The 19,068-nt window shown below is 45.8% G+C and overlaps 1 protein-coding gene across 1 annotated transcript in view; it reads left to right on the top strand.

The window, feature by feature from the left end:
• LOC115130405 (SH3 domain-binding protein 4) overlaps nucleotides 1-19,068 on the top strand; it is an 83,683-nt gene that overhangs the window by 42,103 nt on the left and 22,512 nt on the right. The window contains exons 2-3 of the mRNA XM_029661535.2: nucleotides 3,374-3,600; nucleotides 3,771-6,160. Of these exons, the coding sequence (XP_029517395.1) occupies nucleotides 3,477-3,600; nucleotides 3,771-6,160 (2,514 nt within the window). The 5' untranslated portion in view covers nucleotides 3,374-3,476. The remainder of the gene's footprint in view (nucleotides 1-3,373; nucleotides 3,601-3,770; nucleotides 6,161-19,068) is intronic.

The raw sequence follows: 19,068 nt of genomic DNA, 5'->3' as shown, positions 1-19,068 counted from the left end.
AGCTTTGTGATGGCCACTCCAATACCTTGACTTTGTTGTCCTTAAAGCCATTTTGCCACAACTTTGGAAGTATGCTTGGGGTCATTGTCCATTTGGAAGACCCATTTGCGGCCAAGCTTTAGCTTTAACTGATGTCTTGAGATGTTGCTTCAATATATCCGCATAATTGTCCTCCCTCATGAAGCCATCTATTTTGTGAAGTACACCAGTCCCTCCTGCAGCAACGCACCCCCACAACATGATGCTGCCACCCCTGTGCTTCACGGTTTCCGATCGTGTTCTTCGGCTTGCGAGCCTCCCCATCTTTCCTCTAAACATAACAATGGTCATTATGGCCAAAAAGTACGATCTCCGTCCCCATGTGCAGTCGTAGTTTATTTTGCTAGTGGGTTTGGAGCTTCACAGTTGGGATGGTGTTCTTGGGGTTGTACTCATCCTTCTTCTTCCTCTAAACACGGCGAGTGGAATTTAGACCAAAAAGCTTTATTTTTGTCGCATCAGACCACATGACCTTCTCCAATTCCTCCTCTGGATCATTCAGATGGTCTTTGGCAAACTTCAGACGGGCCTGGACATACGCTGGCTTGAGCAGGGGGACCTTGCGTGTGCTCCATGACGGCGTAGTGTGTTACTAATGGTTTTCTTTGAGACTGTGGTCCCAGCTCTCTTCAGGTCATTGACCAGGTCCTGCCGTGTAGTTCTGGGCTGATCCCTCACCTTCCTCATGATCATTGATGCCCCACGAGGTGAGATCTTGCATGGAGCCCCAGACCGAGGGTGATTGACCGTCACCTTGAACTTTTTCCATTTTCTAATAATTGCGCCAACAGTTGTTGCCTTCTCACCAAGCTGCTTGCCTATTGTCCTGTAGCCCATCCCAACCTTGTGCAGGTCTACAATTTTATCCCTGATGTCCTTACACAGCCCTCTGGTCTTGGCCATTGTGGAGAGGTTGGAGTCTGTTTGATTGAGTGTGTCGACAGGTGTCTTTATACAGGTAACAAGTGGAGAACAGGAGGGATTCTTAAAGAAAAACTAACAGGTCTGTGAGAGCCGGAATTCTTACTGGTTGGTAGGTGATCAAATACTTATGTCATGCAATAAAATGCGTATTAATTACTTAAAATTCATACAATGTGATTTTCTGGATTTTTGTTTTAGATTCCGTCTCTCACAGTTGAAGTGTACCTATGATAAAAATTCGACATGCTTTGTAAGTAGGAAAACCTGCAAAATCAGCAGTGTATCAAATACTTGTTCTCCCCACTGTATACACATCTCATTCCAAAATCATGAGCATTAGTATGGAATTGTCCCCCCTTTGCTGTTATAACAGCCTCTGCTCTTCTGTGAAGGCTTTCCAATAGATGTTGGAACATTGCTGCGGGCCAGTCACGTTCTTCCAAACCTTTTCTTCGCTTTGTGCATGGGGGCATTGTCATGCTGAAACAGGAAAGGGCCTTCCCCAAACTGTTGCCACAAAGTTGGAAGCACAGAATTGTCTAGAATGTCAATGTTAGCTGTCGCGTCAAGATTTTCCTTCACTGGAACTAAGGGGCCTAGCTCGAACCATGAAAAACCATTAATCTCTCCACAGGACGCGTTTCCACTCCTCCAGAGTCCAATGGCAGCAAGCGTTACACCACTCCAGCTGACGTTTGGCATTGCGCATGGTGATCTTAGGCTTGTGTATGGCTGCTCGGCCATGAATACCCATGAAGCTACCGACAAACAGTTATTGTGCTGACTTTGCTTCCAGAGGCAGTTTGGACCTCGGTTGTGAGTGTTGCAACCAAGGACAGATAATATTTACGCCCTTCAGCACTCGGCTGTCCCTTTCAGTGAGCTTGTGTGGCCTACCACTTCGCAGCTGCGCCGTTGTTGCTCCTAGACGTTTCCACTTCACAATAACATCACTTACAGTTGACCGGGGCAGATCTAGCAGGGCAGAAATTTGACAAACTGACTTGTTGGAAAGGTGGCATTCTACGACGGTGCCACACTGAAAGTCACTGAGCTCTTCAGTAAGGCCATTCTACTGCCAATGTTTCTCTATGGAGATGGCATGGCTGTGTGCTCGATGTTATACACCTGTCAGCAAGGGGTGAGGCTGAAATAGCCAAATCCATTAATTTGAAGTGTGTTCACATACTTTTGATTGTATAATAAACATCTATATAATATTTCCTGAACTTTCTTATATCTCCTAGATATAGGGACAAATCACTTCAAAACCTTGTTTCTTATGATATATTTTTCGGCATTCATGAATGTGTTATTCAATGCGTTTCTCTGGGCTATAGAAGTAATGGCCAAATTATTATTCTTTTTTTAAAGATTCCTAAACGGGTCCTAAAATTCCATATCAAATAGCTTGTTTTGTAATGAAGTTTCAACATTTCTATATGCCTTGTTGCATTATTCAGTTGTGTTCTGTGTAGAATAAGAGGCGATGCAGCCCAGAATCCCAGTGAGTTCAGTGGTTCCTCAGGACAGTGTGGGAGGTTGATCTAACATGATGCAGCCCAGAATCCCAGTGAGTTCAGTGGTTCCTCAGGACAGTATGGGAGGTTGATCTAACATGATGCAGCCCAGACTCCCAGTGAGTACAGTGGTTCCTCAGGACAGGGTAGAGCTAGCAATGAGTAAGTGGAGCAGTCATGGTGCTCTAGCACTATAAAGGGACATGAGTTGTGCTGATAGACAGACTTCCTCCTCTCTCAATCAGTAGATGACGTGAGACTCATTTTACAGAAGTGCCGAAAGTAACAAATTCTAGTACCTAACCGTAGTTCATGTTCTATTATTGTAAACAAGTACATACGTTTTGGTATACCATGCCACTACTCTCAGGACGACCTGTCTGTTGGTATAGTTTAACAGAATGTAGAATTTCAAGATTGTAGACCAATGAGAGATGAGATTAAGACAATTCAGTGTCTATAGAGTTTCACATGAATGTTCAATAATATTCTTTGTCATTCTATTGGAAATGATCATGCACTCTTTGGAGTCTCACATTGAATGTCCTCTCCACCCACCTCGAGGAAGAGAACTTTGTGTGCAGGAATTACGTGGTTAGACACAACTCTCTCTCACACACACACACACACACACACACTAGGGACTAGGGGTGTTTTTCTTTCACTTGCCACATTCAAATTCCTGCCACATGTGAAACTTGCAAATATCTGGGGGATATTTACATCCTGTCAGCATTTGGTAATCCATTATTTGTTCCTCTTGATTATATTAGTGAGCAGGTTGCAATTCTGATTTATTTTTCTAATCAGAATGCATCTGCCCCATTTAATGAGATTGTCAAGTGTAGCTAAAAGCTAATTAAATCCAGTTTTTTCTTTCTCTCCTCCAGACACCATGGAAGGCTGTTGATGGCTAACTCTGCCTTCGGCTAAAACGTAACTCAGGAGAGCAGCATGAACACATAGGTTGGGTGTACAGGGAAATAACCAACAATGGCCGCCCATCGAATCAGAGCGACAAACAACAACATTGCACTGCCGCGCTGCAAGTCAGAGGGGACACTCATTGACCTCAGTGATGGAGTGTCTGAATCCAACTGTCTCACAGATGTCAAAGGTACGCTATGAGGTTGATTATTACGTGTTAATTAACTGCGTAAAAAAAACAAAGTTTTGCTTGTGTAAATGTACTGTCATCACATGACTACGGTAAACCTTTATATTGAGATATTTGTCGTAATATTGGTTCTCTGATTTACCTATTTTTTTAATGTTCTGTTTTTCCAGTGCCTTCTCCCAGTGCCTTAAGACTGGACGCCTCTGCCTCCTTCGGCACTGCCAGGGAAGTCGTTGCTATTAAGGATTACTGTCCCTCCAGCTTCACCACCCTCAGGTTCTCCAAGGGAGAACATCTCTTTGTGCTGGACACATCGGGTGGAGAGTGGTGGTACGCCCACAACAGCACTGAGATGGGTTACATCCCTGCGACATACGTCCAGCCCATCAACTACCGGGACTCCTCCTTCAGTGACAGCGGTATGATTGACAGCCTAGGAGACTGCTCTGTTGAGGAGGGAGCCAAGGAGCTGGACCTCCTTGGAGATTGGACCGGGGTGATGCTGAAACCTACTGCCCCCCAAAACGGGAACCCCTTTGCCCCCCATCACCAGCACCTTAGCCGTAGCTCCACTAACCCTTTCCTCAACGGGGCCCTTCAAGGTTCTTTGGATCAGAACAGTAATGAGAACAGTAAGTCAGTGGACCTTCTTCTTTTTGACAACCTAGTCTCCTCTGTCCCACCAAACTCTACCAGCAGTAGCATCAACATCAACGGCTTTGGCAGCGGCATTTTCGATCTGAAACCCATCAGCCCCAGTTTGGGAGTGGGCCAGATGTTACGCAGGGACAACCCATTCTTCAGGAGCAAGCGATCCTACAGTCTCTCAGAACTTTCAATCCTGCAAGCTCAGAATGACGCCCCTCAGGCATCCTCAGGTTTTTTTGGAGGCCTGAAAGCCCCTGCACCTGAACAGTTCCAGAGCAGAGAGGACTTCCGGGCGGCGTGGCTCAATCACCGCAAGCTAGCCAGGTCCTGCCATGACCTGGACTCCTTGGGTCAGAATCCAGGCTGGGGACAAACACAGCCAGTGGAGACCAACATTTTGTGCCGTTTAGACAGTTCTGGAGGGGCCGTCCAGCTTCCAGACACCAGCATCAGCATCCACATCCCAGAGGGCCACGTGGCCCCTGGAGACTCCCAGCAGATCTCAATGAAGGCCCTGCTGGACCCACCGCTGGAGCTCAACAACGACCGTACAACAACCGTAAGCCCTGTGGTGGAGATCAAGCTCGGTAACATGGAGACCAAAACCACAGTCACCCTTGAGATGACGGTGTCCGTTGTGGTGAAGAAGGAGAGCAGGCAGACGACAAAGGTCATATGTGTGAGGAGTGACTGCAAGGAGGGGCCCTACACACCAATCCCCCAAGCCTATATGTATGGGGACACCATCCAGGTCTGTCTGGATAACCTTGAGCCCTGCATGTATGTGTCTGTTGTGGCCCAGGCCCAGTCAGTTGCTCCAGAAACCACTGTTTGGGACAACGTGGTGAAGAAGGTCACCCTCGGTGTCTATGGTCCCAAGCACATTCACCCATCCTTTAAGGCTGTGGTGGCCATCTTCGGCCATGACTGTGCCCCAAAAACATTACTGGTGAGTGAAGTAGGGAAGCAGGCCCATGCCACCCCTCCAGTGGCTCTTCAGCTCTGGGGGAAGCACCAGTTTGTCCTGGCAAGGCCCCAGGACCTTCGGGTTGGTGTTTACTCCAACATGGCCAACTATGAGGTAAAGGCCAGTGAGCAGGCCAGGGTGGTTAGGGGTTTCCAGGTCAAACTGGGAAAGGTTAGCCGGATAGTCTATGTGATCGCCTCACGCACTGCTGATGATGTCTCAGATTTCACATTACGTGTCCAGGTCAAGGATGATCAAGACTGTATTCTCGCCCAGTTTTGTGTTCAAACTCCAACACCTCCACCCAAGACCGGTCCACAAACATCTGTGCAGAGGCGCTTCCTGAAGAAGAAGGAACTAGGGAAAATTGTCTTGTCCCCTCTGGCCATCACTACCAAATACCCTGTGTTCCATGACCGACGAATCCGCAACCTGAAGTTTGGCAAGTTGATCAAAACAGTCATCCGTCAGACCAAGAACCAATACTTACTGGAGTACAAAAAGGGGGATTACTTTGCCCTTCTGAGCGAAGAGAAAATCAAATTAAAGGGACAGTTGTGGACTAAGGAATGGTACATATGTTACTATCAGGGTAGAACAGGGCTTGTACATGCAAAAAATGTTCTGTTGGTGGGCAAAGTAAAACCCATTTACTTCAGCGGGGCTGAACTAACCACTGCACTCTTACTGGATCAGATCCTGAAGCCCTGCAAGTTCCTGACGTACATCTATGCCTCTGTGAGGACTATACTGATGGAGAACGTAGGAAGCTGGAGGGCGTTTGCCGATGCCCTGGGTTACGTTAACCTACCGCTCTCACACTTCTGCCGTACAGAGCTGGACAGCGAGCCTGAGAGGGTGGCGTCTGTTCTGGAGAAGCTGAAAGAGGACTGCAATAATACAGAGGGCAAGGAGAGGAAATCCTTCCAGAAGGAACTCATGACAGTAAGTTAGCATTTCCTTTCAACTATTATTCAGTCGGAAATGGGTGCTTTTGTCTGTCTTTTTGATGTGTGATTAACTTTTTTGTTTGTGTGTTTCGTCTAGTGTGCAACTTTTTTGTTTGTCTGTTTCATCTAGTGTGCATGCTTCAGCCCCTTATCTACTTCCAGCTGCTTGAGGCTATGGTCCAGTGGGCTAATCCTGTTGAGAGTGCAGTCAATAAGTGCTGTGTGGGCATCGACATCTAAGGAGTTGTGGAGAGCAGCAGAATATTTTGGCGTAGTCCAACCCCCACCGTTTCTTTCTTGTAAATCACATTGAGTTAGAGATGTGCTGAGGGCTCAGCCTGCCTAGATAATGCTCTGTCTTCATTTCTTGTGTAAATCAAAACCTACCAGAAAACAACAGTACTGTCAAACTATGTTTCTGAAAAAGTGCCTGACTTTTGTCATTGGTTGATTTTGGAAGTCATATTCAGTGTTCTGACCATTGTAGATGTGTGTGTGGTGAATACTATTATGAATATTAACATGATAAACTCAGACACACTGAAGAAGAGATCCATAGAAACGTCTCTACTAGAGGTCGACCGATTATGATTTTTCAACGCCAATATCAATTATTGGAGGACCAAAACAAGCCGATACCGATTAATCTGAATTTTTTTTATATATATATATTGTCATTATTACAAATAAATATATATATATATTTGTAATAATAACAATTACAACAATACTGACTTAACAATTAACACTTTTATTTTAACTTAATATAATACATTAATACGTTCAATTTAGTCTCAAACAAATAATGAAACATGTTCAAATTGGTTTAAATAATGCTAAAACAAAGTGTTGGAGAAGAAAGTAGAAGTGCAATATGTGCCATTTAAAAAAGCTAACATTTATGTTCCTTGCTCAGAACATGAGAACATATGAAAGCTGGTGGTTCCTTTTAACATGAGTCTTCAATATTCCCAGATAAGAAGTTTTAGGTTGTAGTTATTATAGGACTATTTCTCTCTATAACATTTCTATTTCTTAAACCTTTGACTATTGGATGTTCTAATAGGTACTTTAGTATTGCCAGCCTAATCTCGGGAGTTGATAGGCGACGAGCTGCTGGCATACACAGTAAAGTGCTGATTGAATGAATGCTTACGAACCTGCTGCTGTCTACCACCGCTCAGTCAGACTGCTCTATCAAATCACAGACTTAATTATAATATAATAACAAATAGAAATAGGAGCCTTGGTTAATGAATATGGTCAAATCCGGAAACTATCATTTCGAGAACAAAACGTTTATTCTTACAGTGAAATACGGAACCGTTCCGTATTTTATCTAACGGGTGGCATCCATAAGTCTAAATATGGCTGTTACATTGCACAACCTTCAATGTTATGTCATAATTACGTAAAAGTCTGGCAAATTAGTTCGCATCGAACCAGCCGGCCCAAACTGTGACTCTGCGTGCAATGAACGCAAGAGAAGTGACACAATTTCCCTAATTTAACATTGCCTGCTAACAAATTTATTTTAACTAAATATGCAGGTTTTAAAAAATATATTGATTAAGAAAGGCATTGGTGTTTTTGGTTAGGTACAGTCGTGCAACGATTGTGCTTTTTTCGCAAATGTGCTTTTGTTAATTAAATCATCCCCGGTTTGGCGAAGTTGGCTGTCTTTGTTTTGAAGAAATGGTCTTCACACAGTTCGCAACGAGCCAGGCGGCCCAATCTGCTGCATATACCCTAACTCTGTTGCACAGAACACAAGAGAAGTGACACAATTTCATTAGTTAAAAGAAATGAATGTTAGTAGGCAATATTAACTAAATATGCAGGTTTAAAAATAAATACTTGTGTATTGATTTTAAGAGTTTTGACATGTCAGGGTTACCAACAGGGACAATGATGACTGAATAATGCAGATGTTTAAAATGCTTAACCCTGATTGTTCCTGGTAGTCGCTCTGGATTAGAGTGTCTGCTAAATGACTAAAATGTCAAAAGTAATGACACCAATAGTTATGTCTTGTGTGTGGCCTCCCATCTCAAACACATCTGAGGGGAAACAGTCAATAATATCTCAGCTATCAAAGAGAACAGGGAACATAGTGATGCTTTCTGAAAGGGGCAGTAGAGACTAGAGGTCGACCAATTCATCGGAATGGCCGATTAATTAGGGCCGATTTCAAGTTTTCATAACAATTGGTAATCAGCATTTTTGGACACCGATCATGGCCGATTACGTTGCACTCCACGAGGAGACTGCTGACTACCTGTTACGCGAGTGCAGCAAGGAGCCAAGGTAAGGTGCTAGCTAGCACGTATCTTATAAAGAACAATCAATCAATCTTAACACTGTGGCCTCACCCCACTAGACCAGAAACCAGCTAGTTTGGGCCTGACTTCAAAACTTTCCCGCAAACCCAACCCTTTGTCTGTTTCCCTTTCTCACACTATCGTGTGGAAAGATGTTGGTCTTGAAATAGTTTTGTTCAGTATTGCCCAGGATTGCCGTTGGCAAAATTGACAACAGGTCCCGCAGTAAGTTTCTACACAAACCAATATTGAAAAGAAATTCTATATGAAGTCTTTCCTTCCCTCATTATGTTTCAGTGTTGACAACATCTAAGAGATGTGATATTGATTTGATAATCATCAATGTTTTCATCTGCGTGTCAATTTCATTGCATTTTAGATACACTGTGTGTGTGCTATTTGAAAATTCTGACATACTTAAAGTGCAAGAAAACTTCAGCCTCCCTCACTCTCTGTACCTCATAATACATTTTTCAATAACATTGAAGTCATGGACTTAGAGGTATGATGGAACATAAGCTATAATTTAAGTTGGGTTGTAAACACCAGTTACAACCATTTATAGACATGGGGGAGCTTCAGTGGAGAAGAAGAACTGAATATAAAGATGTGTCCATGGTGGTGAATAAAAGGCCCAATTTCTCAGGGCCCTGTTTAATTCAGTTGTTTGGTGTACACATTTTAATTACGTGATACAATCAGCATTAAGCGTTTTCCCTTTTCATATGTACATAGAACATCTTAGCAAATAGGATGTACCTCATTGGGTGGATCTTTGGAAGCGATGGTGCAGCAACCAATAATACTGATGTTATTACAGAATTCCAAGTATACACAAAACAAGTGGCATGCTTATACCAAATTCCTCCAGCCTTGCATTCATAGAATGTACTATTCCTGATGGATGACTCCCAAAGACCTTAACATTCACTCTTATAGTTTATTTATGGCAAATATCGCAGCGTAAACAACTTCACACAATGTTATTTGGTGCTTATGCAGAGTGGAAAAGGAAAAAGTTAATCCACTTCCTTCCACTGAGGATGTTAGTTTTATGAGGCTCCACTGAGTTAGCCCAAGGTACAAGGGAGCTGAAACTTGCAGGATGGATATTTGTTAGCAACTGTGTTGTGATCTACATGTCAGTCATTTAGCAGACACTTATCCAGAGCAACATACAGTAGAGTACAGTAAACTGGTCCCCTGTGGGAATTGAACACACAACCATGGCTTGGCAAACACCATGCTCTACCAACTGAGCCACACAGGACCCATCAATGTACATGGATCTTTACTCGTTAGGATTAATACCATAAGGCTAATCCAATGTAGTCACTTTTCTTGTGTACACAACAATAACAACAATAACAAAACTGTTGTTGCTTTTTTCACCGTTGTATTTCAAGAGCTTTTTAAATGCATAGACGATCAGCCATTTTAAGAGAAGCATCTTGTGTGTGTATCCTCCAAGATATTACATTTCATACATCGTGGTGGGCCTCCGTTGTGGTCTTCCGAAGCTTAGTATGTGGCTGTGAATTGAATTACCATCTCCTATGTCTCTCGCCAATTAAGTGTTTTCACTGACACTGATAACAATTCTTCCTGACTTATTTGCATGTCATATGACATGAGAGCTGAGAGTGTATTTTTAGATACAAAGCAAAGGAATTCAAAAGTGATTGTGTGCGCCTCTGAAAGGGAGATGACAGCCTTTGTGCTCAAGCATCTTGAATGCATGCAGAGTGAATCTGTGTTAGACATGGGACTATACCCACTATATGGGACTATACCCCTCCTCCCAAATAGAGAGAGAGATTCCTCAGATTTTCTCCCTCTGCCTCCCCCATTTTACCTTCTCTGAGTTAGTGGAACTGCATTGCCTGTAGTTATTGCCTGTTGAAGCATAATGCAATTAATTAGAAACACTTTCTATCTAAAAAAAAAAAGATGGATAATGAGTCTGCGTATGATAATAGCAACCACCAATTGAACATCACTGCTAAAGCACAAAACTGCAGTACCCATGTTAAATCTATATCTAGCAACAGGCCATGAACTTAACTTTGTTTTAATGAAATCTGTTATGCCTATGGGGTTACCTTAATACCATTTATGAGAAAATATGTTTAGTGCATTCTGTTAATTTTGCATGATTATTTCATGCAAGGCTCCAGCTATGAAATGCTTTTGTGATCTAGCTAATTTGACTGATTTTGTAGGAGTTTTGCTGTGGATGTATATTTCAGAGCTAGGGTAGTAAAGTACAAATTATATTCTATCTTGACTCTTGTCTAACCTACATTTGAACCAAAACACCCTGATGTTTATCCTGATAATTGAGCTGAGCAGACCATTATTTTTCTGGTACGTAGGCTACAATCCTCCAGGTTTTTCTGAATAAGCCCCCAGATTCAGTGTAGACTGTCAAAAGCCCAACGTGTTGATGATACGATGGGCTATTTATTACAAACACAAAGCCTGAAGCAAGCTAAGCATAAAGATTGGAATGCCCTACTCTTGTCACATCGGATATCCTTTCAGCAACAATACATTGCAACATTGATAGAACTCAAGACACCTCCAATAAAGGAGTGGTTCTCCAGGTGGTGACCACAGACCACTTCTCAGTTCCTATGCTTCCTGGCTGATGTTTTGGTCACTTTTGAATGCTGGCGGTGCTTTCACTCTAGTGGTAGCCTGAGACGGAGTCTACAACCCACACAAGTGGCTCTGGTAGTGAAGCTCATCCAGGATGGCACATCATTGCGAGCTGTGGCAAGAAGGTTTGCTGTGTCTGTCAGCGTAGTGTCCAGAGCATGGAGGCGCTACCAGGAGACAGGCCAGTACATCAAGAGATGTGGAGGAGGCTGTAGGAGGGCAACAACCCAGCAGCAGGACCGCTACCTCCGCCTTCGTGCAAGGAGGAGCAGGAGGAGCAGCCCAACACCGTGCAGGATGTTTGGCATTTGCCAGAGAACACCAAGATTGGCAAATTCGCCACTGGCGCCCTGTGCTCTTCACAGATGAAAGCAGGTTCACACTGAGCACATGTGACAGAGTCTGGAGACGCCGTGGAGAACGTTCTGCTGCCTGCAACATCCTCCAGCATGACCGGTTTGGCGGTGGGTAAGTCATGGTGTGGGGTGGCATTTCTTTGGGGGGCCGGACAGCCCTCCATGTGCTCGCCAGAGCTAGCCTGACTGCCATTAGGTACCGAGATGAGATCCTCAGACCCCTTGTGAGACCATATGCTGGTGTGGTTGGCCCTGGGTTCCTCCTAATGCAAGACAATGCTAGACCTCATGTGGCTGGAGTGTGTCAGCAGTTCCTGCAAGAGGAAGGCATTGATGCTATGGACTGGCCCGCCCGTTCCCCAGACCTGAATCCAATTGAGCACATCTGGGACATCATGTCTCGCTCCATCCACCATCTGTTGCACACAGATTGTCCAGGAGTTGGCGGATGCTTTAGTCCAGGTCTGGGAGGAGATCCCTCAGGAGACCATCTGCCACCTCATCAGGAGCATGCCCAGGCGTTGTAGGGAGGTCATACAGGCACGTGGAGGCCTCATTTTGACTTGTTTTAAGGTCATTACATCAAAGTTGGAACAGCCTGTAGTGTGGTTTTCCACTTTAATTTTGAGTGTGACTCCAAATCCAGACCTCCATGGGTTGATAAATTTCATTTCCATTGATAATTTTTGTGTGATTTTGTTGTCAGCACCATTCAACTATGTAAAGAAAATAATAATAATAATATTTCATTTATTCAGATCTAGGATGTTATTTTAGTGTTCCATTTATTTTTTGAGCAGTGTATATTTATTGCATATTTTTATCATGTACATTCTTGCCCGAACAGATGAAACTGTGGTGGACTATATTCTGGCACAGAACGTATGACAGAAACTAGTCATGACCCTCATAGTGGTGAAAATATTGAAACTGATTTTGTTTGTTTGAAAATCATTGTACTCCGAATGTATCCAGTGCCAGCTTTTTTTCTCATTCAACCCACTGAGAAGAATGTCACATTACTTCTCTTTCATCAGGAAGAGTAAAGCTCTTTGGAAGCAGGGCTTTTGGAGATAAGTTCCTTTTACCCAGAGCTTGGCCCTCATCTGTCAGTCATGCTGTTCTCTCGTAGCTAGCCAAAAGGGGTAATACAACACAAAAGTACTTGATCCAATATGATCCCTGCACTGGGCAGAGTTACACCTACCCCAGCTTAACCTGCACTCAGTCATTTTTCTCCAATATCCATGAGTCAACAAAGCTCAGCAGTCTGGGTCAACATAGGTATTAGGCTTGGTGGTATAGCTTATATACCGTATACTGGGGTATTTGGAAAAAGCCACAGAATGGTTTTTCAATACTGTCAATTTCGTCAGAACTATTTCTTTGAAGTGTTTCAATAAATTTGAATATTAGTAGCTACTTTTTAAGTTAATGCCTGCAGACAAATTGCACAATAAGTTAGGCGATAATATTGCGTATTGCGCATATTGCGATCTTCATTTCACAGGTCACATTATTTTACTTTATGAAGTTTACCATGTTCCCCAGAACAGTTGAGCCATTCACATGTTTGTTGTAAAGAGCACAACAAGAGAAAGTGGGAGCTGGTGAGTCCATAGTGTTCTATGGGTGAGTCTCTGCTGGTGAGTCCGTAGCGTTCTATGGGCGAGTCTCTGCTGGTGAGTCCATAGCGTTCTATGGGCGAGTCTCTGCTGGTGAGTCCGTAGCGTTCTATGGGCGAGTCTCTGCTGGTGAGTCCATAGCGTTCTATGGGCGAGTCTCTGCTGGTGAGTCCGTAGTGTTCTATGGTCGAGTCTCTGCTGGTGAGTCCGTATTGTTCAATCGGCGAGTCTCTGCTGGTGAGTCCGTAGCATTCTATGGGCGAGTCTCTGCTGGTGAGTCCGTAGCGTTCTATGGGCGAGTCTCTGCTGGTGAGTCCGTAGTGTTCTATGGGCGAGTCTCTGCTGGTGAGTCCGTAGCGTTCTATGGGCGAGTCTCTGCTGGTGAGTCCGTATTGTTCAATCGGCGAGTCTCTGCTGGTGAGTCCGTAGCGTTCTATGGGCCAGTCTCTGCTGGTGAGTCCGTAGCGTTCTATGGGCGAGTCTCTGCTGGTGAGTCCGTAGCGTTCTATGGGCGAGTCTCTGCTGGTGAGTCCGTAGCGTTCTATGGGCGAATCTCTGCTGGTGAGTCCGTAGCGTTCTATGGGCGAGTCTCTGCTGGTGAGTCCGTACCGTTCTATGGGCGAGTCTCTGCTGGTGAGTCCGTAGCGTTCTATGGGTGAGTCTCTGCTGGTGAGTCCGTAGCGTTCTATGGGCGAATCTCTGCTGGTGTGTCCGTAGCGTTCTATCGACGTGTCTCTTGTGCGGCTCACACAAGGTGATGTTACACTTGTACGCCGTTCACTACTAAATGTTTGCCATCGGATATCTTAACAGCTTTCTGCCTTGTTTTAGAAATCAGCTCTGTTATCTGAGTTAACTGTACAGCTGCCATTTTTCTCTGTGCTTCCTACTAGTGTTTTTTTCCTTTTGAAAAGTATGCATCACAACTTGGTTTATTTGCACAATTACTCTCATTCACTTACGCCTGAATTTTTTTCCACACACTGAAAATTATATTCGGTAGCTACTAGCTATGCTTGTATACATTTATGAGCTGGATTTGCCTGTCTTTGCAATTAGCTAAATGCTAATGAGAAAATTAACATATAAACTAACAGCATCTGTGTGATTTCGCTATTACTTGTGCTAATCTAGTTAGCATTTTGGTTATAGCGCCTCCTTGTGTGCTATGTCGGTAATGTAACGCCGTTCTTCGGTTGTAGAAAGGGAGTCGGACCGAAATGCAGCGTGTAGGTTACTCATGACTTTAATGAAAGAATGCGTACATGAAATAACTCAATAACATACAAAGCAAAACAACAAACGGAACGTGAAACTAATTACAGCCTATCTGGTGACTATAACACAGAGACAGGACAAACACCCACAAAATACAACGCGAACTCAGGCTACCTAAATACGGTTCCCAATCAGAGACAACGATAAGCAGCTGACTCCAATTGAGAATCGCCTCAGGCAGCCAAGCCTAACTAGACACACCCCTAATCAACACAATCCCAATTACTACAAACCCCAATATGAAACACAACATATAAACCCATGTCACCCCCTGGCTTACCCAAACATATACCAAAAACACAAAATATAATGACCAAGGCGTGACAGAACCCCCCCCCCCTAAGGTGCGGACTCCGGGACGCACCTCAAGAGCATAGGGAGGGTCCGGGTGGGCATCTGTCCATGGTGGCGGTTCTGGCTCGGGACGTGGACCCCACTCCATGAATGTCCTAGTTCCTCCCCTTCGCGTCCTGGGGTAATCCACCCTCTCCGCCGACCATGGCCTAATAGTCCTCACCCTGATCCCCACATAACTGAGGGGCAGCTCGGGACCGAGGAGCAGCTCGGGACAGAGGGGCAGCTCGGGACAGAGGGGCAGCTCGGGACAGAGGGGCAGCTCGGGACAGAAGGGCATCTCGGGACAGAGGGGCAGCCCGGGACTGAGGGGCAGCCCGGGACTGAGGGGCAGCCCGGGACTGAGGGGCAGCCCGGGACTGAGGGGCAGCCCGGGACTGAGGGGCAGCCCGGGACTGAGGGGCAGCTCGGGACAGAAGGGCATCTCAGGACAGAGGGGCAGCCTGGGACTGAGGGGCAGCCTGGGACTGAGGGGCAGCCTGGGACTGAGGGGCAGCCTGGGACTGAGGGGCAGCTCGGGACAGAGGCAGCCCGGGACTGAGGGGCAGCCCGGGACTGAGGGGCAGCCCAGTACTGAGAGGACGCCCAGTACTGAGAGGACGCCCAGTACTGAGAGGACGCCCAGTCCTGAGATGAAGCTCAGACAGGTAGTAGGCTCCGGTAACTCCTGGCTGGCTGGCGGATCTAGCTGCTCTATGCAGACTGACAGCTCTGACTGCTCCATGCAGGCTGACAGCTCTCTGCAGACTGGCAGATCCTGGCTGACTGGCACTTCTGGCGGATCCTGGCAGACTGGCACCTCTGGCGGATCCTGGCAGACTGGCACCTCTGGCGGATCCTGGCAGACTGGCACCTCTGGCGGATCCTGGCAGACTGGCGGAGCTGGGCAGACTGGCGACGCTGGGCAGACTGGGAGCACTGGCGGCGCTGGGCAGACGGGGAGCACTGGCGGCGCTGGGCAGACGGGGAGCACTGGCGGCGCTGGGCAGACTGGGGAGCACTGGCGGCGCTGGGCAGACTGGGAGCACTGGCGGCGCTGGGCAGACACTGGGGCGCTGGGCAGACTGGGAGCACTGGCGCGCTGGGCAGACTGGGAGCACTGGCGGCGCTGGGCAGACTGGGAGCACTGGCGGCGCTGGGCAGACTGGGAGCACTGGCGGCGCTGGGCAGACGGGGAGCACTGGCGGCGCTGGGCAGACTGGCGACGCTGGGCTGACTGGCGGCTCAGGCTGCTCCGAACAGGCAGGAGGCTCCGGCAGCGCAGGAGAGGATACAGGCTCTGGCTGCGCTGAACAGGCGGGAGACTCCAGCAGCGCAGGAGAGGATACAGGCTCTGGCTGTGCTGAACAGGCGAGGCGCACTGAAGGCGTGGTGCTGGAACTGGTGGTATTTGATCGAGGACACGCACAGGAAGCCTGGTGCGGGGAGCTGCTACCAGAGGACTGTTGTGTGGAGGTGGCTCTGGATAGACCGGACCGTGCAGGCGCACTGGAGCTCTTGAGCACCGAGCCTGCCCAAGCTTACCTGGCTCGATGCCCACTCTAGCCCGGCCAATAGGAAGGGCTGGTATGTGCCGCACCTGGCTCTGCACCCGCACTGGAAACACCGTGCGCTCCATAGCATAACACGGTGCCTGCCCGGTCTCTCTAGCCCAACGGTGAGCACAGGGAGTATGCGCAGGTTTCCTACCTGGCATAACTATTCTCCCTTCTAGCCCCCCCCCAATAATTTTTTGGGGTTGCTTTACCGGCTTCCTTGCCAACCGTGTTCCCTCGTATCGTCGGCTCCTATCTCCGGCTGCCTCTGCTTCTTCCTTGGAACGGCGATATTCTCCCGGCTGCGCCCAGGGTCCTTTGCTCCTCGCAATTAACAGGGAGAGTAGGCTCAGGTCTGACTCCTGACTCAGCCACTCTCTCTCTGCGCTCTCCCCCGTTACTTTCGGTTTTCGCTCTGCGTCGCCGTGTTTTCCTTTTTGACTCCATTAGCCTGTAGCTCTCTTCGCATTGCTGTAGGGAATCCCAGGCGGGCTCCTGCACTCGCTCTGGATCGGCCGCCCACCTGTCGACTTCTTCCCACGTAGTATACTCCATGCTTCTGCTGTCCATAACGTCCTCCTTCAGATCCTGCCAGTTCACACGCTGCTCGGTCCGTGAGTGGTGGGTGTTTCTGTAACGCCGTTCTTCGGTTGTAGAAAGAGAGTCGGACCGAAATGCAGCGTGTAGGTTACTCATGACTTTAATGAAAGAATGCGTACATGAAATAACTCAATAACATACAAAGCAAAACAACAAACGGAACGTGAAACTAATTACAGCCTATCTGGTGACTATAACACAGAGACAGGACAAACACCCACAAAATACAACGCGAACTCAGGCTACCTAAATACGGTTCCCAATCAGAGACAACGATAAGCAGCTGACTCCAATTGAGAATCGCCTCAGGCAGCCAAGCCTAACTAGACACACCCCTAATCAACACAATCCCAATTACTACAAACCCCAATACGAAACACAACATATAAACCCATGTCACACCCTGGCTTACCCAAACATATACCAAAAACACAAAATATAATGACCAAGGCGTGACAGGTAATACTATAAATCCCAGGATGGCAGAGGAATGGTATGAAAATTTGGATACCACCCAAGCCTAATAGGTATTGAACAGGATGTTTCTCAAGAAAAGTGTAATCGGCCACTGCTTTTGCTACACGTGCGTGCGTGTATTTGTATTGATTAGGGATCCCCATTAGCCGTTGCCAAGGCAGCAGCTACTCTTCCTGGAGTCCAAACACGTTAAGGCACTTACATTACATATAAAACAAAAGATAAAACAGTACATCATATAACATTATTACACCACTACATATCTACAATAGAAAATGTATAATACCACCATACAATAATATTACAATGTACATGTGTGTGTAGATGCGTGTGGTAGCACTTGTATACGTGTGTCTGTACCTTTTGTGTGTGTGTGTGTGTCTCTTCACAGTCCTCGTTGTTCCGTAAGGTATGTTTTTACCTGTTTTAAAAATAATTGTATCTAATTCTACTGTTTGAATCAGTTACCTAATGTGGAATAGAGTTCCATGTAGCCATAGCTCTGTGTAGAACTGTGTGCCTCTAGTAGTTTAAACCGACAGCTTGGTACATTTAGCTTGTCAACACTTATAAACACTTATAAAACAAGTAGTGATGAAGTCAATCTCTCCTCCACTTTGAGCCATGAAAGATGCATATCATTAATGTTAACTCCCCATGTACTTTTAAGGGCCAGCCATGCTGCCCTGTTCTGAGCCAAATAGAATTTTCCCACATCCCTTTTTGTGGCACGTGACCGACCACACGACTGAACAGTAGTCATCCAGGTGCGACAAAACTAGGACCTGCCTTGTTGATAGTGTTGTTAAGAAGGCGGAGTAGTGCTTTAATATGGACAGACTTCTCCCCATCTTAGCTACTGTTGTATCAATATGTTTTGTCCAAGCAGTTTAGGCACCTCAACTTGCTCATTTCCACATTATTTATTACAAGATTTAGTTGTGGTTTAGTGAATGATTTGTTCCAAATACAATGATTTTATATTATAATATTTAGGACTAACTTATTCCTTGCCACCCATTCTGAAAATAACTGTAGCTCTTTAAGTGTTGCAGTCATTTCAGTTGCTGTAGTAGCTGGCGTGTATAGTGTTGAGTCATCCGCAAACACAGACACACTGGCTTTACTCAATGCCAGTAGCGTGTCATTAGTAAAGATTGAAAAAAAGTAAGGGGCCTAGACAGCTGCCCTGTGGAATTCCTAATTCTACCCGTATTATGTTGGAGAGGCTTCCATGTTCTGTTTGACATTTAAGTCATTATCCACAATAAAGCAGGGAGTGTAAATCCATAACACATTTTTCCAGCAGCAGACCATTATCAATAATGTCAAAAGCTGTACTGAAGTCTAACAAAACAACCCCCACAATCTTTGGCTGATAGAAATCGATGATACAATCATCATTCATTTGTGTAAGTGCTGTGCTTGTTGAATGTCCTTCCCTATAAGTGTGCTGAAAGTCGGTTATCAATTTTTTTTACTGTAAAATAGCATTGTATCTGGTCAAATGCCATTTTTTCCAAAAGTTGACTAAGGTTTGCTAACAGGGGTTTACTAAGTTTACTAAGGTTTGCTGACTGGTCGGATTTTTTATCCAGTAAAGGGTTCTTAACTATTCTACGGTAGCGGATTGACTTTTGCGTCCCTCCAGACCTGCGGCACACACTTTCTCTAGTAGGCTTAAATTGAAGATATG

The sequence above is a fragment of the Oncorhynchus nerka genome, linkage group LG1 (genome assembly GCF_034236695.1).
Source record: "Oncorhynchus nerka isolate Pitt River linkage group LG1, Oner_Uvic_2.0, whole genome shotgun sequence".
Taxonomy (NCBI): Eukaryota; Metazoa; Chordata; class Actinopteri; order Salmoniformes; family Salmonidae; genus Oncorhynchus; species Oncorhynchus nerka.
This window is presented reverse-complemented; position numbering and strand designations above follow the sequence as displayed.